Source organism: Marmota monax, unplaced genomic scaffold (assembly GCF_021218885.2).
Source record: "Marmota monax isolate L192 unplaced genomic scaffold, Marmota_monax_Labrador192_F-V1.1 WCK01_AAM20220418_F8-fsc00008, whole genome shotgun sequence".
Classification (NCBI taxonomy): domain Eukaryota; kingdom Metazoa; phylum Chordata; class Mammalia; order Rodentia; family Sciuridae; genus Marmota; species Marmota monax.
Window position 1 is genome coordinate 10,599,626 of NW_026694432.1, and position 26,115 is coordinate 10,625,740.

At 47.2% G+C, this 26,115-nt stretch overlaps 1 protein-coding gene across 10 annotated transcripts in view; it reads right to left on the reverse strand.

Moving 5' to 3' along the window:
• The window catches only part of Macf1 (microtubule actin crosslinking factor 1), a 347,832-nt gene extending 322,155 nt beyond the window's left edge, over positions 1–25,677 (reverse strand). For 4 of the 10 annotated variants that reach the window (XM_058570882.1, XM_058570883.1, XM_058570887.1 and 1 more), the window contains exons 1-3: positions 25,553–25,676; positions 23,717–23,771; positions 22,064–22,335 (exon numbers count right to left, since the gene is read on the reverse strand). In XM_058570882.1, coding sequence (XP_058426865.1) covers positions 22,064–22,283 — 220 coding nt within the window. In that variant the 5' untranslated portion in view covers positions 22,284–22,335; positions 23,717–23,771; positions 25,553–25,676. Of the gene's footprint in view, positions 1–7,061; positions 7,213–22,063; positions 22,336–23,716; positions 23,772–25,552 lie in introns of those variants that run through there. The other 6 variants (XM_058570880.1, XM_058570874.1, XM_058570873.1 and 3 more) reach the window with 3 other exon arrangements.
• Positions 25,678–26,115: the final 438 nt, after the last annotated feature.

Here is a 26,115-nt window from a genome sequence, read left to right on the forward strand (position 1 = left end):
ATGTTGTGTCTGCCGAAAACTAAAAAAATAAATATTAAAATTCTCTCTCTCTCTCTTTAAAAAAAAGAAAAGAAAAATAAATGTGAGCAGATTTCACAGTAACACAATTTTACAGAGCCAGAACAAGTAAGGGTACCAAATCCAAGGATAGGCAAAAGAGGCCTGTCCCTGAGCACTCCATTCTCTCCAGGCAGACCACAGGTATCTGTTGGTCAGCCTGCCTTTCTACCCTACCTCACTCCACATACACACAAAACTAAGGAAAGCAGATTATCTAAAACTCTATATGTAGTTTCCTGTGTTTGTTAGTTTTCCATATTAAGCATATTACTTATGTAATATGAAAAGAAAATTATAGCCAGGAACAGCGGTGCACACTTATACTCCCAGCTACTAGGGAGGCTGAGTTAAGAGGACTACAAGTTCAATGCCAGCCTCAGCAATTCACCAAGGTAAGGCAACTTAGTAAGTCCCTGTCTCAAAAAAAAAAAAAAAAAAAGAAAGAAAGAAAGTTGCTAGGGATGTAGCTCAAGGATAAAGTACCCCTGGATTCAATATCCAGTACCACAAAGAAAGAAAACTATTTAAAAATAAAACCTGAAAGTACTAATATAATCAACCCTCAAGAGATATTCCCTGCCAATCAACCACATACACAAGAAGCATTAAAAGTCCCTATCTAGCTGGGTATAGTGATACACGCCTGTAATCCCAGAGACTCAAAAGGCTGAGGCAGGAAAATTTGAGGCAAGTTCGAGGCCAGTCTCAGCAACTTAAAAATAAAACAAACGGGGACTGGGGCTGTAGCTCAGAGGCAGAGTGCTTGCCTAGCATGCATGAGGCACTGGGTTCAATCCTCAGCACCACTTAAAAATAAATAAAATAAAGACATTCTGTCCATCTACAACTACAAAAAAAAATTTTTTTTTAAATAATAAAATGGGCTGGGGATATAGCTCATTGAACCCAGCACCCCTGGGTTCAATCTCTAATACCAAAAAAAAAAAAAAAAAAAGATTTGAATAATCAGAAAGGAAGAGAGCTTTCCAGGAACAGTGAACATTAACAAAAGCACAGAGGCAGGTATGAGGATCTGGGCAAAGGACCGCTGAGACCAGCCCAGTGGAGCAGAAAGCTAAGTTGGGTGGAAACTGTGGCATGAGATAATAGTGGGTGTGCAAGGCAGGTCAAATTGTGGAAAGCCCTGAGAGCTAGAGACAAGAATCAGAGGTTCATTGTAATCTATTCTAGAAACTGAGAAGCTCTGGAAGGGAAAATAATATTTTATTAGAAGTTAAAATAATTATTTTATTAGAAGTTAACAACAACAACAAGTTAGAATAAACATTCTTACAAACTACAAGCCAACCCAATGGACCTGAAATGGCTCTCCCAAGTCACAAAATCAGTAAGTGCCCCCAGTGGAAGAAAGACAACAGAGGCTTCAACTCCAATCAAAACCATAAGAGACAGGGCTGGGAACACAGCACTTGTCTGAAAAGCAGGAGCCCCCTGGGTTCAATCTCCAACACCAAGAGGAAAAAAGGAAAAAAAAAAAAAAAAAACAAGAGCAAAAGCAGGAGATTTTATACACTGTACAACCTGGTCACAACATAACTCTATATATAATTATCAGAAACTGAAAAGGCCAGGACTTTTGATCTTGGATGTCTCTGATCCCACATGTGCACTCTGAAGTGTTCCTTCTACAAAGATCTCTAAAACCTGGAATTGGCACTGAAAAATATTGGGATAATAGGCTTCAGCTGATGCATTTCCCTGGCTTGTATTACATCACTTGCCAAGCAAGCCCAAGACAAGGCAAGAGCTCTCATAAGCACTGTCAGTACATGCACACATTTTATTATTTCAACAGCATGATGTGGCCAAAGCTTGTGATTTCCCAGCAGATGGACTTGACTCACTTTCTGAATTAATAGTGTCCATACCCAGAAGTAGCAATTACTCTATTGTTCTGTCTAGAAGCAATCCACTCCAACTCTAGACTTGGTTTCTAAAACAGAACTTAAAAACTGAGTCTACATTTAATCAAGAAGCTTCTTCAGAGCACCACTTAAGTTAACAATTTCAAATCCTCAGCCTATATTTTCTAACCACTATGTTAGCAAAATCTTATCACTTTGCACTACATTACTATTGTATAAAAATATCAGAGAAGGGCTGGGGATGTAGTTTAGTAGTAAAACACATGCCTAACATGCAGGAGGCCCAGAGTTCAATCCTCAGTACTGGAAAAAAAAAAAAAATTTTTTTTTCTTTTTTTCAGAAACTTATATACAAGACTTCCCCCACAATAATGGGGAAAAAAATTCTCTGCAGTTCAGTTATCTGGAAATATAGGCCATTTCCCATGTGTGACTGACTATACATTACCTCGGCCAGAGGCTAAAAATAATAATAATAATAATTTTTAAAAATTACATTTTCTAACATTTTTCACAATTATTTCACTTAACCCAAGTCAGTGCTCTGATTTTTAAAACTTCCCTCTGTGAGGGGGCTGGGGTTATGGCTCAGCGGTAGAGTGCTTACCTAGCACGTGCCAGACCCTGAGTTTGATCCTCAGCACCACATAAAAATAAATAAAATAAAGGTATTGTGTCCAACTACAATTAAAAAATAAATATATATTGAAAAAAAACTTCCCTCTGTGATACAATGTGAAAGTCTGGGGACATATTTGTGAACAATAATTTTATATCTATTCCTAAATTTATCCATCTTTATAAAACTATTCACATAGGATATTATAAAGCTCAAATAAGATAATGAATATGAAATACTTTGTAAACTAAAGTACTATATACGTTAAAGTTTTTAAAACATTAATGCATGCAAATAGCTCATTTATAGTCTCATAAATGCCAAGAAGTCAGTATTAATCATTTTTCAATAGGTGAAAAACCCAAAGATCAGAGAAGTTAAGCAACCATTCTAACATCACACAGAAATGGCAGAACTAGGATTGGAGCCCAAGACTGAAAAAAATGTAAAGTCTTCTTAGTATATCAAACTGCCTTCTGCATTATTAATATGTAGGTCCTTCACTCCTAACTCTGTGCAGTAAGTTTTTAAGCTATTTTCTGTGATATGATATGATGATATGATATGATAACAAAGATCAGTCCTAAATAGCTTCATTTAACCCATGGCACCTAGCAAGAACTCTGAAGTTTGTAAGTACCAGAGAGTCGATGTTACCACTGTTGAAATGTGAATGTTCTCTTTTATTCCCAGCCCAGCATGGCACATGAAGATTCTAGTCTTTTAGGCTTTGTGCAAACAGAAAATCTAAGTCTGTCTGAACCAACGTATGTATTTCCCCTTTTGCTTAACCCACCACCATGAACCCAGATTGTGTTTGCTTTTAAAACTCTTCTTTAAAACCTAAAACTATGCCCTATGTGGCTTGCTTCTTCAGTAGAGTGTCTCCCTCCTAGGAGAGAAATTTGATCCTTGCACTGCTCCCTTTCTTCCTGGTCTCCTCTGGTATTCATAAGAACCTCAATCCACAGAAAGGAAAACTTTGTGGCTAGCCATATCATCATCTGGATGAAGTTTCTTAAAATAATTCACCTCTCTTTTTAAAAATATTTTTTTAGTTGTAGATGGACACAATATCTTTATTTTACTTATTCTTTTTTTTTTTTTTTAATGTAGTGCTGAGGGTCGAACCCAGTGCCTCACAAAAGCTAGGCAAGCACTCTGCCACTGAGCTACAACCCCAACCCCTCACCTCTCTTTTATTCCCATATTTACCAAGCAACCATTTGGAAACTAAGCCTCATGAGCACTTTGGAACAGGAAGAGGGTACCCCAGTCAGCAACATAAGTACCCCAATCACTGGACAGGTATTCCCTTATTATGAATTAATAAAACTGGCATACTAGCTGCTTTTTCTCAACCTTCAACGACTCCCCCACTGCCCATGGAGTAAAGCCATAAAAGAATCCTTACAAGCTGGATCCTGGGTTCTTTACAGTATCATATGTTCCCACCAAAACTCTAGCTTTAGTCCCATCCAACTACTTACATCCTTTAAACTCTCCACTCACTCATGCCTTTGCATGTGCTATTTATGCCCTCTGTTCTCTCAGTACCCTTCCCTCTTTCATCTGGCTAAATTCTATTCATCCCTAAAAGCTTTCTCAATTGTCACCTCCTTTGTCAAACCTCCCAATGGGGGTGGGGGGTGTAACTCATCATTAGAGGGCTGGCCTAGAGCAGGGAGCCCTAGGTTCAATCCCCAGGACCATTAAAAAAAAAAAAAAAAACTTCTCAATGAACCCCACAGAGGATAGTCACTCTTCCCTCCTCTTGTTTCCATGGTGCTTTATACAAACTTCTGTTCTAGCACTTATCACAGTATTATAATTACTTGTTTGCATATGTGTTCCCCTGCTAGATGTGAATAACCAAGAACAGGAACCAGATCTCATTCATAATTCTGCCATCTCCAGTGTCTAACACTGTATTACCGCCAATAGAGATGTAATATCTGTTTATTGGGGGATGTTCCCTATTTCTCTTGATTGCTGCCCATTCTGAAACATTAGGATGCAGAATTGTTACCTAAAGCCCCCCATATACCGACCAGTTATTTTAAAGAGATTTTGGGATATTTAGGAAACGAAGGAGAACATTTATGTCCATGCTGAATCATCTAATCCTACCAAGACCATGCTCACTACCGATACCCAAGGAAACAGTTGCCAAGCATAGTTCTGCAAAATCCATGCCTGACAACTATTCCTAATACAGCTGCAATACACACAGCTCTGCTTACTTCAGAACACCACAAATACATTATTTCCCTTCTTATCTTTGCCCCTCCCAGGGGGGTTTCTGCAACTGAAACTTTCAGCACTGCTTCTGTACGTGAAAATCCTACTTTAATCTGTAGAATGAGGTGACTACAAATTACTACGAGCAGAGAGAGAAAGAGAGAGTGAAAGCCAAATAATTTGGAGAGTCTAGAACCCCATCATAATCAGTATATTTCCCCATCTCTCTTCAAAACTAATTCTTGGCATTATCCTTACAAACTATCTCCCCTGGCCACTCTATCATTCTAACACACTCCTCTGCTTTGGCAAACAGTCCTCCTATTAAGGGAGTAAGAGGATTTCTAAATCTGTAAAATACAGGAATTCCATACAGCAAAGTAACAAAGGCCTGGATGCTAAGCCACTCTGACTTCCCAGGGAGAATGATACAGTAGGAGAAAAGATTGTTCTGCACCTACCATAAAGCAGACTGCACTAACCCCCTCACACAGCTCCTCAAGTTACTTTAGTCAACCATTTTTTACTTATTCCTCCTCTCAAGAAAGAGGTCTGTGTCTGGAAAGAATCAAATTCCTATACACCTGATCAAAGTCCTTCAAAGGAAAGCCAAACTGAGTGAGACAGCTAAAAGGACTGCCCAGATACCTCTCCTGGAACAAGCCCTATTTCCCCCTTCTTCCCCTGCTTCATTGGCCAGGGGTCCAACTTCCTTTCAGTTCCCAGCCATTGGCAATCCAATCCAGTGAGATACTGAGGTTACTTCACCTAGTTTTGGTTTAATTCTGCTGGTTTAAAGCTAGGACGGCCTGAGACAGTCCCAGTGTATCCTCCCTCTGAAGAGTGCAGTGTTGCTCAAAAGCCTGCAAAGGAAACTTAATGAAACCATTCACTGAGCCACATTTTTTCAATGAAGTTCTGCAGCACAATCTAACCTCTTTGTGCACTGAAATGATCCACATTTCTTAAAAGAAAGACCACAGGGGGTTGACAGAAAACTTGCTGCAGGCAGGAGAAGCTGGACAGTTTACAGGAGCTGATGCAGAAGGGAACAAGTAGAAGCCCTACCAAGGCCATTTTAGCATTTCATCTAATTGTTTTTTTTTCCCCCCTGCTGCATTCCCAAGCTGAGCTCTAATGCCAGAAGAAGAAGAAAAAGAGGAAGGAGGAGGAGGAGGAGGAGGAGGAGGAGAAGAAGAAAAACAGAGAAAGAAAAGGAAAAGAGAGAGAGGTTTTACAGCTTCTTCATTAGTTTCCCTTCAGTGGGTAGGTGTTGTAAACAAGTATGCTGGACTCAGTCATAAGGGCTGAAGTTTCCTTTCCTTCAGATGAAAAGAAAGGAAAGGCTAATCACAAGGGTTCCAGCTAAATAAAATAGGAGGAAAGTGCTGTCTATGTAGTTTCTGGGAAAACCTCCACCTCTGTGGAAAGCTTTGCCTCCCAAAGCAAAATCCCAGAACTGGATGTTAGAGATCAAAGCAGGGGCCTCCCGAGGCCACGCATCCCTGGCTTCCACTTAGGGCACCTACAGCAGTTGGGGAAATGCAGTCCACAGCCCCTCTGGCCTGTCAAAACTTTCTGCGCATACACCCGTGGTTCAGGTTAGGCATTAACTTGCAGAACTGCTTCGCAAGACAGCCTCAGGGGGATGAAATCCGAGCTCCGAGACCAATCTTTATTTTTGAGGAAAAGAAGAAATAGACCCTCGCCTGGATCGGGCCCAGACTCCGACGCGGGGGTGGAAGTGGCCTCTTCACCAAAAACTGCACACTCACTGGCACGGCTGCCCACCGACCCCCGGACCCCGGGGTGCTCCGCACGTCTCCTCGGGGACTCGCAGACAAAAGCGGGCGAGCAGAGGTCCGAGCCTGTGCGAGGGGATGATCGCACCGAGAGCAGAAAGGGTGGTTTTCTCCCGCGCCCGACTCCTCCTCCTCCCCAGCGGCTGCCCACAGCAGTCGGTCTCCTGAGCCAGCTCCTTGTCTCGTCCGTCTCCTTCCAGCTGGGGCCAGATAATGGGGCAAATACTGTAACTGGCGATATGAAAGCCCCGGCTGCCCTGGGAGAGGGTTCCCAAAGCTTATCTCGACTTAGTAAATTAACTGACCCCGAGACACTGCCGCTGAGGGCCATGCCCGGCGCGGTGGCCGCGACCCCGCCCGGCCGCCCCACCTGCAGCCCGCCCAGCGCACGGGCTCCGAAGGCCACGCCGCGCCGGCCCCCGGCCTGGGACTCAGGCCAGCCCCCGGCCCTACCTTTGTAGCGCTCCAGCACATCCTCGTACGCCTGCACGAACTCCTTCTCCTGGCTGCGGTTGGCCGGCTGCTGACCCGGCACGTAGCCGGCCATGGCCGCCCGCGCCGCGCTCTCCCCCGGCCCCGGGGGGCGCCGGTTCCAGGCCCACGCGCTGAGGCGGCGGCAGCGGCGGCGGCCCCAGCCTCGGCCTTTGTGCGGCTCGCGGGCAGCGGCGGCGCCCTGGCTCTCGGCTCTCGGCTCTCCGTCCGCCTCACCCGGCCCGGCAGTCGCGCTCTGCTCCTCAGCCTGCTCGCACCCGGCCCGTTCGCGCTCCGCCGGTCCCGGCTTGCGTTTCCGCCTCCCCACCCCTCGGCTCCGCTCCTCCCTCAGCCCGCCCCGGCGCGGCGGCGGCGACGGCGGCTCCTCCTGTCAGGAGCGCCAGGCCGGACCGGTTCCCCGCCCCTCTCCCCGCCGCCTCCGCGGCCCGGGGCGTCCTCCAGCCCCGGGCTATGGCCGGCTGGGCCCGGGCTGCCCACTCGGGTCCCCCCGGTGGCTGCCGACCACCGCCCGGCCGGGACCGGGAACTGGAGCCGAAGTGAGCGGGAGGCCGGCCCCGGCGCGAGTCAGGCTGGGAAGGAGGCCCCGCGCGTCAGGATGAAAGGCTGGGAGGGCCGCGGCTGCCCGGAGACCCCCGGGCCGACTCGGCAGGGTGGGCGGGCGGCCCCCGTCAGCGCTGGCCTACACCGGAGCCGGGACAAAGGAGGGAGCCCCCTGGCTGGGGAGAAGTCGAACTGGGCCTGTGCGGCTCCTGAAGGATCTAGAGAAACCCTAGAGGGACAGCAGAGAGCAAAAGACCAAGATGCCTCAGATCCCAGGGCCAGACAAGGCCGGAACCAGGACAAGGGCAAGATCCAGACAGGCCTGCAGTGTGAGGCCAAAGGGAACACTGCGCCCACAAAGAATCCCAGGAACAAAGGGTTGTCCAGAAGCAGAAGAAACTGAACTGGAAGTGAGGGGGGCAGACCCACATCATGAAGTAAGCCAGGCCAAGGGGCAGAGCCTGAGAAATGACAACTCAAGGAGGAATGGAGGCAGGATTCTGACTGCACCATGGGGTGAATAAGAGGAGACAGGAGGACATAAATCCGGGGGGTGGGAGGGTAGACCCAACAGGATTACTAAACTGTGACAGTCTTCCGAACAGAGACTTAGATCAAAAGGGAGAAATGTGGGAACCTGAGACAAAGAAAGGATTTGGGGGCATAACTGGTCAGGGCAGAGAGAAGGAAACCAATTATTCTCCCATCAGAGGAAGGAAAAGGGTAAAGAAAGGAAACTGATAAATATGGGTAGGGATTTATTTTGGACCATTTTGAGGAAGGAGGTCCCAATATCATCCGTTCCTCCACTCAGTTGTGCATCATTCAATCCCAATATTCCTGGAGTGTGCTGGGGCCAAGAGCAAGCAATGAATGAGGAACTCGGGCCCATTCAGTGATAATGTTTCCAGTGTTAACTTGATTTTTTGCAGAGATGAAGAGGTGGTTGCAGTAAGAAGCTAGGCTGGGCCAGGTAGGGCGCACACACCTATCTCCTGAGGCAGGAAGATTGCAATTTCTCCGCAACTTTGCAAGCCCCTCTGCAATTTAGCAAGACCCTGTCTCAAAACGAAAATAAAAAGGACTGGGGATGTAGCTCAGTGGTAAAGCTCCCCTGGGTTCAACCCCAGTACAAAAAAAATAAATAAAAAAGTTGGTTAACATCACAAGGGTACATGAGCAAGTGAGAAAATTCATGCAGCACTGAGCAGCCAAAATTGGGACTTGGACTTCCATCTCAGTTCCCATTCTCAAGATTTTGAAAGAGGAGCTTCTTACCTCCAGGGCAGGGATAGTATCTTTGAACTTTGGAGGAATGCCAAATATTTGGTCAATCAGTGCTCAGCACATTAAGAAAAAGAAATGATGCTTTTCACAAATAGGTTTCCACATCACATCATGATCAGATATTGGATGAACAAGTCATTAATCATATCTTTCTCCATCAAGTTCTGGGTGTGGCGATCATACAGGGAAGGGCCTGAAGGAGGACAGGACTTCACCTTAGACAAATGCTCATTTACTTCCAATTTAATTTGGGGTGCTTAAAAAAAAAAGGCAAGCTAGTTCACAGTTTGGTGTCAGCTGCTAATGAGCTCAGTCTACTAAAAGAAAGGGAATAAGTTTGAGGTATGTTATTTTTAGATAAATAAAGACTTTTAGTGGAAAATTCACAATGAAGGAGTTGGTAATTAATGGGACAGCACTTTTTTCATAAATAGAGGATATAGAAATGCTAACTCTGGGGATCTTGACTGTATCAGTGCTGAGTCACTGCATTTCCTATATTACTTTATACCAGTAGGACTAAGAAGGCCCAGACACAAATATACATATACACGCCTCCACCATCACCCCCTACAGACATCTGCATCCTCATTTTCACTGCAGCAAATAGAAAAGCTTCTCCATCCCCTCCAGGGGCTGCTACAAGAACTGTGACTGATGCCTACCAAACATGAGGAAATAACAGAGTCAAGAATGAAGAGTCTACTCCAAGAATCAGGCTGTGCTGAAGGCCTGAGGGGTTGCGGGGTAGAGGCAAGGGGGATGAAATTCCAATTAAGAAACTGGGTGTGGTGATTCATACCTGTAATCCCAGCAATTTGGGAGGCTGAAACAGGAGGATTACAAACTTGAGGCCAGCCTGAGCAATTTAGGGAGACCAAATCTCAAAATATAAAGAACTGGGGATGGGGGCTCAGTGGTAGAATGTCTGCCTAGCATGCATGAGGCCCTGGGTTCAATCCCCTACCACTAAATAAATAAATAACACGGTAGAAAGTTCTAGTTTGGGTTGTGTGGCTGAAGCACTTCTGTTAGACTCAAGTTCCTTTCTTAGCCAGGCATGGTGGAAATCCCAGTGACTTGAGATGCTGAAGAAGGAGGATCGAAAATTCAAGGCCAGCCTCATCATACAGCAAGACCCTGCCCCCAAATAAATAAATAAATATAAGAACGGAGATCTAGCTTAGTAGTAAAGCACCCTAGGTTCAATCCCCAATACAAAAAAAAAAGTTGCTTTCTTGACAAAATTTGCATTTAAATACTCCCAAGAGAGTTTGAAGTAACACATTCTTCTAATGAATGGAAAGGGGGAAGTCCACATGTTTGGCTGATGTTCCTGTTTTATACAGAGAAAATTTTACAAGGCTGGAGGAACAAAGCGACTGCTGGGGCGGGGGATGGGAAGAGGAAGCCTACAAAAGGGAGGTTTTTGGTTTTTTTCAAGCAAGAGTCTAAATTTATAGCCAGACCACACAATCAGGAAAGCTCTGAGGCTTTCTCCTTTTGGCCTGTGATTTTCCTTTGCTTCTGGTGAGTGAGCTGGCTGCTGAATTTCTGAGGAGGGTGCAATAGAGGAAGCAGGATGTACTCAGGAGGGCATCTACTGGGAGAGAAGGGTAATACAAGGAAATAAAGTCCTTTTTTCCTTGAAGTCCTCCCCTTCCTATCAAATGCACTTCTTAAGTCCTGCCACTTAACTTCTTTCAGCTCCTCATTTGTGCTCTCTCACCTCAGGGCCTTCCCACCTGCTCCTCTCCCTGGCTGTACCCCTTCATCAGTGTTCTTTTGGCCTGGTTGACGTTTTTTGTTTTTGTTTTGTTTTGTTTTGTTTTGTTTGCAGTACATGGGATTGAAACCAGGGACTCTATTTCTAAACTACATCCACAGCCCTTTGTTGTTATTGTTGTTTATTTTGAAACAGTCTCTCACTAAAGCTGGTGTCAAACTTACTTGTGATCCTCTTGCTTCAAAAACCTTCCAAGGTGCTGAAATTGTAGGTGTGCTTCATCATGCCTGGTAGCCTGGCTGACTTCTAACTCATGCCTCTGCCAGAAATCTGGTGGAGAAGCCTTCGGGATCCCCCAGGTTAACAGCTCCTCCTGCACCTTTGCATTCCCCTTTTGTAATATTTAGCACATTTGAAATTATGGGTTCATTGTCTTTAATCCTTTATTAAGTGCCAGCTTCCTGAGGCCTGGGACTCTTGTCTATCTTGTTCACCTCAAAATCCTTAGCATGTAGCAAACAACTTAGCATATATGGGACACTCATTGAATATTCTTTAAATTTTTATTAAATACATAAATGAATGAACCACAGGATCCAAAAATATTCAGCTGTCTGTGGCTTTTGACTAGGCTTGGGCATTTCAGAAGATGGTATGGGCTGGAACTGGAACTCAGTGGCAGAGTGTAGCATATGGAGTCCTGAGTTCAATCCCTAACATAGGCATGTGAGGACCTGGGGGTTGTTTACATACATACATACACACACACACACACACACACACACAAATTGGTTGGGCACAGTGGTGTTCGCCTGTAATCCCAGCAACTCTGGAGGCTGAGGCAGAAGGATGGCAAGCTCAAGGCCAGCCTGGGCAACTTGGTGAGGCCCTGTCTCAAAATAAAACAGACTGGGAAGTATGAATGGGAAGTATAGCTCAGTGGTAGAGCACTTGCCTAGCATGCACAAGGCCCTGGTTCAATCCCCAGTGCCACAAGAGAGAAAAAAGTTTCTCTCTCACAGCATCCCTTATCTAAGCCTAGCATTTAAAGTCCTCCACATTTTGATGTTTACTTTTGATTTCAGGCTCATCCTCCCCCATGACACCCCCATGGGAAGCAACTTCCCTTGTAATCAAACTCAGACCCTTCTACTCTTCCTACCACCACTCCAACTCCAATGTATTACAGTCCTACTTTGAAAGTTCATCTCAAACAAAGTGAAAGTTATTTTTAATCAACCCAAGGAGAAGAGGTTTTTTTCAAAATCCCAACAGCATTTTCTTTCCCCCTCTTTCTGAAGCTTTAGCCAAATATGTTATGGGTATCCACATGGCAGCCTCCTTAACCTCCCAGTTCATCAGTTCTTTGAGGACAGAGACATCGATTTCTCCCCCATAGGATCTAACACAGTACTTCACCTAGTAGATGATCATCACCTAGTAGATGATCAATAAGTTGCTCCCTCAGCACTGAAAAAAAAAGCAAATAAATTTTAAAAAACTAAAAATCTATATTTGCTGGAGAAATGGATGCTTCACTGAACATATATGGAGGTTGGGATTGGAGGCAGGACCTGATTCAAGATGACTGAGAATCAATTTTAATGTCTTCTCAGTGATCAAGGGTATTTCATGTGCTGAGAGAAAAAAGAAGAGTACAGATCATTTCTTCCACTAATGCTCCTCCCCAGCCTCTCAGAGACTTACTGGAGCCCTACTTTTTCAAACTGGCTCATATTACACTATTTTACATGTGTTAATTGATGCTTTATAAATACATTTGCTAGTAGGGTGTGTGTGTGTGTTCTCTCCATCCTTTCTTGAAGGGTAGGCCATCTCCAGTGCCTTTTATATTTCCCACTGTGAGGACTGGCCCAGCTTTATCCTTTGGACTGCTCTTTGAAAAGGATTGCCTAGTTCTAGTCTCAGACATCCTGCATCCAGGCCTGGTTCCACCAGCCTCTTGGGCACAGCCTTTGATCAGTCCCAGTCCAAATTCCCTTTCTGCCCAGCTCCTGGAAACTCTTAGCTTTGCCTTAAATTCTCAAATCCACTATGGGGTAGGAAGCCTTTGTCTGCTCTCATGCTGCCCTCTTCTGTTCAGAAAGTACAACATCTCCTATTTAAGAAGCCTGGATGGTGCCAGCCACCCAGGAAGACAAGATCCCTGCCACGGCAGCCCGTTACCATAGCAACCCACAAAATGGTTACCCAGCCATCTGGGTAACCATAGCAACTGGCTAAGTCTTTCTACCTCAGCCTCTCCCTAGGCCGTTTCCCCCAATTTGTCAGGACCAATGCCAAAGAATCTCCAGTCCTTACTGGGGAAAATGAGCAAAGGGTGACCCCCAATACACAGCTGTCCCAAAGGGGTGTGGAATGCCTCACCCACCTGGACTTCTCAAGGCACAGTGGAGATAATGGGTTAAAGACACTGTGTAAATGTTAGCTATTATTACACTGCTGTGCCTTTTAGTGGAAGAGGCTGTGGGTCACTCTAGGAGGAGCTAGAGTCATTCCCAATTTAGTCCCTTACTAGCTGAGAGACCTTGAACAGGCTACTGAACTCTGAGGGTGTCCATCTCCTCTACTCTAGCACTCTGCTAAAATCTTTGATTGGATCCAATACAACATGTAACATGCTAAACACAAAGCGTGACATTCAGAATTTAACAATAATAGTTAGAAAAGGTACTGGCCCCTCTGGCATCTCCCAGCCTTATGTGAATAAAACTTGTAGTTTCCCTCTCCAAGGAATCAGGACAATGATAATGTGAGCCCTACTCAACCTCCCCAATCTCTCTTTCTGCTCTGGGGCAGGAGAGTGTTTCATCCTGTGAAGGGCCCCTGAGGTTCCTACCAAACAGGGATGTGGTATACTCTTAGGGGAATTGGGAGGTTCCCTAAATTGGGAAGTGTGGCAATTTAATCTATGAAGCTTCCTCCACTGGAATCTCTCTCCTCCCAACACCATCTCAGGATAGTTGCCTCTGAAGGGGCAGTGACAGGCAGCCTGGAACTGAGCACAAAGCCCCAAGAGGCTCTACAGTGTGGTGGCCATTGCTCTCAGGTGAGATCAGAATCACATGGAACAACACTTCTGTATCGGGCAGGCCTGGGGCACAGGCTCCTCTCACAAGAACAGAATTTCTTCTCTCTATGAAAACTGCCATCCTATTGCATCTCAACTTGACTCTTGAGACTGAATCCTCAAAATTCATTTTTTAAATACTTTCCTCAATCAGCTAGCAGGGTCCTGATTCAAACCCAAGGTCCATGGGCTTGAGGTATTTTAAGCAACAAAGACAACACCATCCTGAGAAATCAGCTTCCACTGACAGAACTAGTATCTGTAGCCTCACTCTGTGTGTTCTGGGAGTATAGCATAAACAGCTGGAAGGACCAGAGGGTGGTAGAACAACACCAGGAAGGACTCGTGGCTCCTAGGGCCCGCACTGAAGTCAGAATCCCTAATGAAACCTCTGGGCAGTGGGTCAAATGGCACTGGCTCCACTTCAGACATGGATTCTGAAGCAGATACACTGACATATTTACAACTGGGGGAAAGGTGATACAATATAATAGGTAAAAAGTAAGGCAGGGAGGGCTGGGGTTATGGCTCAGTGGTAGAGCCCTTGCCTAGGATGTGTGAGGCACTGGGGTTCGAGTCTCAGCACCACATATAAATAAATGAACAAAATAAAGGTTCATTAAAAACTAAAAAAATTTTAAAAAGTAAGGCAGCGGGGCTGGGGATGTGGCTCAAGCGGTAGCGCGCTCGCCTGGCAAGCGTGCGGCCCGGGTTCGATCCTCAGCACCACATACAAACAAAGATGTTGTGTCCGCCAAATACTAAAAAATAAATATTAAAAAAATTTCTCTCTCTAAAAAAAAAAAAAAAAAAAAGTAAGGCAGGGAAAAGTATGTGGTTACCCAAACTTTCTTTTACATAACAGGGGAGGTAGGAGTGGGGTACATGAATAAAATAAAATTGCCCATGATTGATGATTCTTATTGCTGGGTGATGGGTGCTCGTAATACTATTCTACTTTAAGTTTGAAATGGTCCCCAAAGCGCTGGGGCTTTGGAGTTAGGCCAACCTCAAGCACTGCCCCGAGAAACTCCAAAGGGCGTCTTGTGCAGGAGGGGGTCTAAGGGGCACCGTGCACACTGAGTAATGCTGAATCCAGCTCCTCTGTTTGCCTACTGATGACCTCAGAAAAGTTCCTTAACTTTTTTTCATCTGTTGAGAATAGCAACAGCTTTCCAGGGTTTTGTGAAGATTAAATGATGTCTGTAAAATGCCTGGCGCACATCATGACTCTACATAGTAATCTTCCCAGCTATTATTTACTAGGAGAGCCCAGCTGGCACCGCTCTCAGGAGCTCCTGAATTAAGTCCAGAGTTCATTCCCCAGCCCACCCTCTGGATCCTTTAATTCCTAACTGCCACCAGCTGTTCTCTTTTCATTTTCCTTCCTTCCTTCTTACTGAGGCCAAAGAAAGTAGAGCAGGAATAGAAACAAGTAACAGGGATGTGAATTCTCTCTTCAGGTTGTCCTAGCAAGATCCTTTTTTTTTTTTTTTTCCTAACCCAGATCAAATGCTGTCATTACTCTAGGCCTGGGAGAGGCAGAAGCAGAAGGAGGACCTTCCCTCTCAAAATTCATCAAAAGTCTCTTTGGCTCAAGCTGCATCTAATTGCCTTCATAGACAGGAGCTGGGCTCTGAAGCCCAGTCTGAGCCTAGAACAAGGTAGCCCTAGGGATGTTTGTTAAATGAGCAAGTGCATGATCAATGAATGAGAAAGAGGATAAATCAAGCACTTTGTAGATCAAAGAAGCAGTGTATGAGTGAATGAATTATATTAACGAGAATAACTAAATGTATGAAGGACTAACTGTGTAGCAGTCACAGGGCTGGGCAATATCGTCCAATCCACTCTGCAAGACTCTGAGGTAGCCCTCTTGCTCCCCCACTGTAATAATGAGAAAGTGAGGCTCATGAGATTAATAACTTTCCAGGGAACTGGCAAGTGAGTGATAAAATGGGGACTCCAACGGACTCCAGAAGACATTTCCTTTATGAATGAATGGAAGAGTAAGCGGTTGTGGAAATGAACAACTAAATGAGGGAGAGGTGGGAAGGTCATGCCCACAGAAGCAGAATTCTCCCCTTGACCTCAAGGGAAAATCCTAGCCAGGTACAGTGGCACATGACTAAGGCTGAGGCAAGATGATTGAAAGTTTGAGGCCAGCCTCAGCAACTTACTGAAGTCCTAAGTCATTTAGTAAGACCCTGTCTTAAAATATAAAAATGCCTGGCGATATAGCTCAGTGGTAAAATGCCACTAGGTTCAATTCCCAGTACCAAGAAAGAAAAGAAAAAAATAAAAAGGCAAAAGCTTAGTATCTTTTAGGGTAGGGATGGGGCCCAGCACAGCACAAAACATCAGTCCATAACAACTCTTCAAATTACAGGGGCTCCAGACCTTCTCATAGCAGCATCCTCAGTCCAGGCAGAGATTCCAGCCAGGCACACCCACTTCTGTCCCTACAGAAGAGCCAAGGCAGAGCCAGGAAATTGGCCAGCTTCTGACAGGTGGCAATTGTCACAGGGCCAAATCATGGCAGGTCCTAGCCACAGCAACCAGGAAAGGAGATGCTGACCAGGCTCAGTATAGCAGCTGGTGATGATTATTAATGTTCACACTCAGGTTTGTTCAGAGACCTTTCCCCGGAGGACAGGGGGGCTGCTGAAGTCAGGACAAATGCAGCCTAGATCCTGCTGCAATGTCAGCTCCTCTGGTGGCATCTAATCTCTGAACTCATGGGACTTAGAAATGATGACCTTCCACAGTCCCCAAGGTAACCAGTCCTTCCCTTATATTCCTGCCCTCCAGAACAGAGTCACAGCCAGAGTGCCATTCCAAATCTTTCTCTGTATCACCTAGAAGTCATTAGAAAAGCAGGATGGGAGGCCGATAGCATAAAGACAGCACTGCACCTTGCAATGCAGCAGCCACCTCCCTTACCAGCTGGGATCCCACAGGGACCTGAGCCTCAAAGAGAGGACAGATTGGCTGTCTGTTCCACCGCCTGCACAGAATTCTGCCCACGTGGTCATTTTCCATCCCTGCAGCTAATGTGACCCAGATTTACTTTCAAAGAGTAGAGCTGAGCTGGTGGTGTGTAGCTACAATTCACTCTGCCCCAATTTCAGGGGACTCTCCTGTTCATCTCTCCTGCTCCTGAAACCAAGCTCCAGGGCCAGGGACTCTGAACACTGCCAAGAAGGAGAGAAGCTGGGAAGGAGGAGGAGCTGATTTGGATTCAAATCTTGGAATAGCCTGGGGCAAGGAAAGTTGCCTGCCCAGGAGTAAGGGCCCCAGTGGAATTGTTTTTTTGGGGGCCCCATCTTCCATTCGTGAATTCCTTTCTTTTCACTCATGGCCAGATAAACCACCTTCCATTTGTTTTCTGACAAAGCCCTACAGCAAACAAAAGGAAGGGACTGAATTAAGAGGCTCAAAGACCCTGCTGGCCTGGGAAACTGCTGACCTCCTGAAGCCTCCACTGCCCCATCTGGTTGCCAGGGAAGTTACAAGGAATGACCCCACCAAGTGCAGTAAGAGGTCTGTGAAGGTGTTTGTCCAGCACGTTCTGGTCCTCATTCAGTGACCACTGGAAGCATGTATCATCACTCCCTTCTACAGATAAGGAAACCAAGGCTTCGAGTAGTGGGATCATTTACCTAAGTTTTCTGACTCTACAGCCAGTTATCTCCACAGTACCTGGCACATGGCTGGAGCTCTATTTTTTTTTTTTTTTTTTAGTACTGGTGATTGAACTCAGAGGAGCTTTACCATTGAGCTATATCCCCAGTCTTTTTATTTTATTTTACTTTTTTATTTTGAGACAAGGTCTCTCTAAATTCTCTAAATTGCTGAGAGTCTAGCTAGAATTGCAAGTTGCCCAGGATAGTCTCCAACTTGCAATCCTCCTGTCTCAGCCTCCCGAGTCTTTGAGATTACAGGTATGTTCCACTGCACCTGGCTATCTCAATCTATTTTGTTTTATTGAATGAATGAATGAATAAAGTAAATAAGGAAGCAGAGAGAAGTCATGGGATGTTTTCTCAGAGCTCCTATCCTAGAGATGAATACACACAGAAGAGGAGCAGGCTCACCTCTCTAACCAGCACTGAGCTCTAGGGCTGCCTGCCACAGGCAGAAAGGCAAGATGGGATTCCTGACTACAGTGAGCTCCAGATCAGATGGGAAAACAAACCTAGAAACAACAAATAACATAAGGCCAAACAAGGGATGGAAAGATACACCACTGCTGTCTGACCGAAGAGATCAGGGAAGGCTTCCTGGGGGAGGCCACAATGGAGCAGACCATGGGAATGATTAATTCAGCAGCACCTGCTGAGGGGTTTCCAGAAATGAATCCCAAGGATGCTTGCAGCCTCATGTATACAATACACACAGGGATGTAATAAATTTTTTCCTTCCTGTCCTCTCAACCAGGCTGAGTTCCATGAAGAAAGAATCACATCTTCAGCTGTCTTTGAATATCAATGACAAAAACAGGAAGGGTCCTGAAAATGTGATGTTAGATGTGGGCTAACATCTAATGGGTAGATGATGATGTCCTCCTGCACCCAACCCTACCCTAGCCCAGGAGAGACACTTTACTGCCATCTGCAAGAAACTAGTCATATAAATACAAATCTACAATGCAACAAATGTGAACAGTGCCCCCTAGAGTTGTGAAGATGCAAAACTGTGCACTACCTCTCTAGTACCCTGTGTATCATCCACTCCCCACAGGCCTCAAGGAATACAACCTTTTTTTCCACTTCCCCTTTCTACCCTTTGGGGTTGTGCTCCTTGCTAAAATAACCTCCCAGCTCCCTCTTTCTTGATGCCCCCTCTCCTCCAGTGAGTAAGGGTATTATGTCTGCTGTTCACTAGACAGAGCCAGGGGGGATGAGGCAAAGTTCCCTCCATCGATTTATTTCTTTTTAATTGTTTTTAGTTGTAGATGGACACAATACCTTTATTTTATTTATTTATTTTTTATGTGGTGCCGAGGTTCAAACTCAGTGCCTCACATGTGATAGGCAAGTGCTCTACCACTGAGCCACAACCCCACCCTTAGGTAGGGATCTTGAGGCCTTTCCCAGAAGTGACCAAAAGTTCTCTCAGGTGATTCTGGAGACCAAGTTAGCTATTGAGATTGTCACCTGCAAAAGAGTCAGATTGGGCTGGTTGCCTAAACAATGGAAATAGCAATGTGCATGGAGATAGGAGATCTGTGTCTGCCAGTCCTGTGTGACTATAGAAAAGTCCCTGAAGGCCATGTGTCCTGCCCAGCACACACTGCTATTATGAAATCTCTGTGTAAACTATAAAGCTGATGAATAGAAAGAAAAGTGCTCTCATGAACGACTCTTGTCACATTTCAGTGCGGCTGGGCTTAGGGCGTTGAGAACAGGGCTGGTAAAGGAGGAAAAAAATGGACAGAAAGAATGAGGACAGAAGACAGAAGGATGAATGGGGCTGCAGCAGGTGTGAAGCCCCTAGAATCTGTCTTGACTTTGAGACTGAGACCAGCAGGTTTCTCCGTCCTGAGTGGCCTCTGGACTCTGATACATGTGACCAGCAGGGTGCCCCCACATGTTCCTCAAGCAAGGATAAAGCTCTGAAACCAGCTTAGGACAAAAGGGCCCAGGGAAAGGGGAGTCAGTCCTCGGTGAGACTGATCCACACACCCCCACCCAGTTTCATAATCCGGATCCAGGGGGAGGGGAAAGCTGTTCAGGCCACAGCTGGCTTCCAGTGAAGCCTGACTTCACTTCCTCCCAGAAGGAAATCTCCGCTACAGAGCTTCAGAGCATCCAGGGTCTCTCAGGCATGACCCTCCTGCACCTCACACGAAGGGAGTCCCCGCAGAGCCAAGGCTGCCTTCCTCATTACCCCAGTGCAGCCCCCTCGACATTCTAAAATCACATGGAGATTTCAGCCAGACCCTAAAGTAGCAGTCCCGCCTTAACTGCTGCCTCTCCTGCAAAAGAAACACGCCCAACTGCAGCACACAAGTTATTTTTAACCATGGCAGTCTCCCATTTTCAGCCTCACTGGCCCAGCCCCCTCCTCAAGACAGTCATTCGGTGGTGTCAGGATGCAAAGATCAGCCTCTGTGCCAGGAACAAAACCTGCACACTCCCATCCCTCCATTCAGTTGACCCAGCAGGGTCCCCAGGGGCTTTGCCTGGGCATTAAGCCCCCTTGAGTCTATCCCACTCAGATTCTTAAACAGTCTAGACTCAGATTCTTAAACAGCAGGGCCTCCCTAGAGAAGACTGAAAGAGGAAATCACCACACAGCAACCTAGAAGTATATAGGAGTGAAGGAGGATGGGAAAGAGAGCATAAGGAAGAGACCATAAGCATCCACTCTGTCTTCAGGAGAATGAGAGGTTCGTGAGTCAGAGGCCCCTGAGTCATGGCCCTTCAAGGCTGTCCCTTCCTGCATCCTGGGGACAGCTCTAGAACTTTATTACTGGCTGGTGCCTAAGGCACAAAGGGCTTGAGAAGAACTTCCTCCAAGGGCTCTCTATTGCTCACCAAAAGGAGTTAAAACTGCAGTCTGCCTTCCTGGCCCCACTGCTGTCTCCTCCACAGGATCTCACTCCTGCTAAAAGCTTCTTGTGATGACTTGAGCCCACATACCCCTCTCTGGGTCTAACCTCCCATTACAGCCCACTGCTTGTTCCTGGCTCACAATCTGACACCTATTATCTTCTAAATACTCCTTATTTTCCTTCAGTCATTCAATACTGGTTGATCTCTAACGTGTACAAGGCCCTGTGCAAGTCACTGGGGTCAACACAAACAAGCCACAGCTCAGAATCGCTCACAGTCCTGAGGGAGTGGTGGGCTCCCTGTGGGGTAACTGCTACACTATTGAAGGGAACATGAAGAAAGAAAAGCATGAATATGCGAGCGGAGGAGGGAGCTTTGGATACCACTAGGGGCATTAGGGACAGAGGGGGCGGCACTTAAAAGAGGAGGAGGGGTTATCAGTGTCTTACAGAGAAGAAAATTAAAGCATGAAGGTTTGATCCTGCAAGCAGCATCCCTCTGGAGGGCAAGTTACAGTACAACATGCAGGGTGCTTGGGGTAGAGGTGGCAGCAGGTGAAGCTGAAGAGATAGAACAGGGCCTGGTTTTGATGTACCCTTGTGCTGAAGCCTTTATTTCACAGGCAATGTGGAGCTAAAGGTGGTTTGAAAGCAGCTGAGTAATAGGATCAGGTGTGCGTTTTAGAATAAAACACTGTTAATCATGTGGAGGAAGCAGGGACAAGACTGAGAGAATAAGAACTATTAGGTGGTTGGTTAGAAGGTCCAGGTGAGAGATGATAAAGGGGCACATAATTCGAGAGACACAAATGAGGCAGCAGGACAGGCTTTGGCAATGGATGGAAAGCAGGTGATGTCACTGAATTAGCTGCAGGCGCTGCTCATCTGTGCTGTGACACCAATGCCTGCTTAGATGGTGAGCACACTCCAGGGAAGCAGCTCTGGATGCCTTCAGTGGAAGCAGCTCTTTTATTGAGTGAAAAACCCTGCTAATGGCTTTACACACATTATCTTTGTAACCCTCAAGGCATCCCTTTACAGGGGCATTCTTAAGGAAACTGAGGTTCAGAGAGGATAAGGGAGTTGCCAGAATCACACAGCTGGACAGCAGCAGGGTCACAGTCCAGTGCCTTGCCTCTTTGATTCCAGAGCCTACACTCATACCACTGCTGCTTGTTGGCAAAGGAGAACTGGGCACCTTCCCACACAGTACCAGGCAGGCCCAGCCCTCACACCAAGTTATGGTGTGAGAAGATGCACACAGTTTTGAAAGGTGATATGAGTGAAACCGACCTCTCTGAGGATTTCATTGTAAGGAAATAATACAACAGAAGTCAAAAGTTATTATTCTTAACCATGTTCACTGCAGCATTGTCTACTAGGACAGAAAAGACAGAAAGGAGTAGGATTTATAAAACCATGAAATATTACACAGCCTTTAAAAATAATTATAAAGTCTGAGAGGTAACGTGGAATTTTTTTTTTATCTAAGAGTAACTGAAAAGTCAGATTCAGAATGGCATCTAAATAGAAAATATGATCAAATGGGGCAAGATAAGGAAGAAGATTCAGAAATGAGAACAGATCGTATGTTAGCCTAGGGGCAAGCAGTTTCCTCTTTCAAGTTTTTCTTTAATGTTATTTCATCAACAGTAATAATAACAAATTAGACTCCCCTCCATTCCCCACCCAGCCAGGGCAAACTGGCACATTCTTCCCTCATACCCACAGCATCCTGTTTGCTGGGGGACCTCTCTTACCAGCAACTCTGACCACAGCACGCTCTGCAGGGTCCAGAACCGAATCCTGGCTTTTCCGCTTTTTCTGCTCATGCAGTGGCAGGTTCCAGGGCAAAGTATCCCCTGGGGGACAGGGAGAGAGGCTCCCTGACCGCTCACTCCGGTAAGACCTTTCACTCCGACAGGACCGTTCGCTGCGACAGGACCGCTCACTGAGCGTTTCTTCATCGGAGGAAGACATGGCTCAGAAGTGGGCTGCAGCAGGAGGACCTTGGAGTCCAAGGAGATAAGATCTGGAGGAGAGAGGGATGAATATGAGCAGAGTGAAGGGGGGTCCCCTAAAGAACAAATTGGGAATCAGGAAGCAGAGGTTCTGGTCCTGGTTCTGTCACTGACTTGACCTCTTGATCTATCAGGACCTCATCTGCAAAATGAGACGATAATGATACACAGCAAAACTAATTCAGAATTTGGGTAAAATCATATATTATGTAACATATGTGAAGACACCTATAAGTCTTTTTTTTTTTTTTTTTTTTGTGGTAGTATTGGGAATTGAATCCAAGAGTGTTTGGCCACTGAGCTACATCCTCAACCTTTATTATTCATTTTGAGACAGGGCCTCCCTAAGTTGCCCTGGCTGTCCTTGAACTTGCAATCCTCCTGCCTCAGCCTCCTGAATAGCTGGTATTACAAGCATGAGCCATCATGCCTGGCTAAAAAGCCTATAAATCTTAAAACACTTGGCCAGGGATGTAGCTCAGTGTTAGGAGGATGCTTGCTTAGCATGCTTACAGCCCTGGGTTCTTAACCATGTTCACTGAAGCATCACCAAAACAAACAAAAATCTTAAAACACACACCAAATATCCTAAAACACTATGTGAATATTAGTAGTTCCTCTGTTTTTTTTTTTTTCTCCTGGTACCAGGGATTGAACCCAGGACTGCTTAACTACTAAGTCACATCCCCAGCCTTTTTTTTTTTTTCAATGTGAGACAGGGTCTCCCTAAGTTGCTTAGGGCCTCACTAAATTGCTGAGGCTGGCTTTGGACTTGTGATCCTCCTGCCTCAACCTCCCAAGCTGCTGGGATTACAGGCGTGTGCCATGTGCCACCATACCCAGCTATTAGCTCCTCTTACTAGTAACCACTATTACTACTACTACTACCACTACTACTATTATTTGGCACATTTGGAGAATTAAGATCCTACAGATGCAAAATGTGGTTCAAATTCTATTGCACCATTTACTAACTGTGTGATCCTGGAGAAACCATTTAATCTCTTCAGCCTCAGTATCCTCATCTCTAAAGTGGGGATGACACTAGCACCTAACCTTTCAGGGTCATTTACAAGGACTTAATAAGGTTCTACATATAAAGTGCTTAGTAGTACCTGGTGCCAGTAAGTACTCAACAAACAGCATCTATTAACAGCATAGCATCTATTATTACATTCTCCTTCTATTTACCTCCCAGGAATGCTGTAAGGATGAAATGGGGCAACAGATGGGAAGTATTTTCAAAAAGCCAGAGCATGATCTCAGTGGCAGACATGAAACAAAGCATGAGATAGAACAGGCAAAAATTCCAGGATTTATCCAGTAGATATATTAGACAAAGTTCTAAACCCAAAGTAAGACCCGGGTATAAATTTTGGTTCATCCACTTACAATTTGTGTGATCAGGGGCAAGTCACTCCACCTCTCGGAGACTCTGTTTCATCATCTGCAAAATGGGGGTGATATGCCAAATTAGAGGAGGTTTTAAGAATATGGTGAAATGCACATGGAAAACTGGCTGGTGCCATGCATAGCACACAGCAGGCATTAAATAAAATATTCATTGGCTCCTTTTAAAGGCTGGTGCGGGAATGAGTTGCACAGCATGGGAGTAGGGGGTTGGTACAGAAAATCAGTTTTCCTGGTCAGTTTAGCCAGTGGAGGGAGTTGAGTGGGAACACAATCATTCTGGGGCCAGCTGGGATCTACCAGCCAGACTGGGCAGCCTTCCCTCATCCAGGCCCAGCTCACTTCCCAGAACCATCTGCTATACATGGTCCACTACCCCGAAGGCTCCATCAGAGCAGAGAAGGTGCATGCCTTCAGCTATGAGTCTTCCTATAGGTCCTAAATCCAGCCCAGGTAACCAACTCTCACTTTGGCTCTACAGTCCAGGGGTGAGAGGAGCTGTTCCCATAATGGGGAATACTTGCACACAGGGCTATGTGAAGACAAGGAGGTGGCCTAAATGGCTGGACCCCAAGGGTCTCTGGCAAAGCTCCTGGATTCTGGAAATCTCAGCCAGGAGGCAGGAAAGGGCAGATACAACCTCCTGGGTCATTGGCAGATCCCCCATCATAAGCACAGAACTCAAAGAGATAACAAAAGAAACATCAAATGGTGCAGGAAGCCTCTGAGCAGCCTCAGATTCACAGAACTACCCTGCCAGGTCACCCACTGTGCAAGCAGCATGTGGGCCCTTGTCTCATGGAACATCAAGAGGGGATCCAGACACAGAAGGTGAAGAGGAAAAGACCCAGGTCCTGGCACAGCTTTGCCATTTATCCTAGCATTTGCCGCCCCACCCCCAGCATTACCTTCTGGTGCCCACCCCAGCTCTCATAGCCAGATCAGGTGCCAAAGTGAGAGCCTCAACCTCATGCGACCCTCAGCCAAGGCAGGAAAACGCCCCTCCTCTCAGACCACCTGCTTCATTCCAGAGCCGCCCATTCCTCTCCTAGACGCCCATTTTACTACAAAGGCCCACTCACTCAAGGCCTCCTCTGGGAGAAACTGTCCCTCCACGGATCTAGCCCGGTCGGTCATCGACACCTCACACATACCTGGTGACCTCCCGCCCCACCTTTGGGTCACCCAGGTCACTCCATCAATCCCCGGTTCACAGGAGCTCGCGCCCACACTCCCAACCCACCCGGCAGGCCGCAAGCCCGGGCCGCGACAGGCACCTGACCTGGCGCTCGCCCTCTGCGGCCCTCCCCACCTCACCCCCACCCCTTCCCCACGATGGGGGAGGGAAGCCCCCGCAAGTCGGTAGCGGCGCGGGTGGGTCCGCGTGCCCGCCGCGCGTGGTTGACAAAGAGCGGGTACGCGTGACCAAGGACCGACAAGGTTCAGGTGACAGTAGCCGAGCCCTGGAGCCAGGAGGCGACCTCTCGGCACGGCCCTGCTGTCTCCCGCAAGTCCCTCTCGCTGTCCTGGTGCTTGATGCCCTATATTCCAGGAAGCACGCCTCCGTTTGGCCCGGGCAGCGGCGGCCGGGAGGAAACCCCAGCTGTGCACGCTCTCCGAGCTCTGGGGCGCCGGCGTCGGGGGCTGCAGGTGAGAGGCCGGGACCTGCGCTGTGCCTGCGCCTGTCAACCCTCCTGCCCGCTACCCGGGGCTGGGGCGCGGCCGCCCCGCGCTATCAATCGCCGCGCCCCAGCCGCCGCCGCGCACCGGGTGCAGTCAGGCAGGGAGCCTGGATCCAGCCCCGCGCCCGCGCCTTACCCTGAGAGCGGGAGGAGGAGGAAGAGTGGCCAGCGGCAGCAGCAAAGGCGACGGCGGCGGTAGGGCGCTCAGGGCTGAGAGCCGTGGAGGGGAGCGCGGCGGAGCCGAGGGGAGCGGCTCCCACAATGGCCGAGCTCGCGGCGCCGAGCCCCCCGCCCCCCGCGCCCTAGCGGCAGCGGCTGAAGCCGAGCCGGCGCAGCCGCCCAACCCGCTCCCCCACCCCCAGCGCCGACGCCGCCCCCCGGCCCCCGATGCGCGTTCCCCGCCCTGCACCCCACCCCCGGCGCTTCCGCGCTCCCGGTGCGCCCCGGCCTGTCTGCGGTCCCGCGCCCCTTCTATACTGACCCTGCGTCCTCTCGCTGCCCCGAAGCCCTCTCCGTCCCTCCCTTCACAACTCCTCCCCGGCGGCCGCCAGTGTCCCCGGGGCCAATTCACACCCCCACATTCCCCGCCCTCTGCTCTGGCGACCTCTCCGCCCCGGCCCGGCGGCCGCTTGCTGACCCTGGGCGGGCTGGCCCGGCCCGCCCCGTTAGAGCTCTTCACCGCCAGTCCCAGATCGCTCT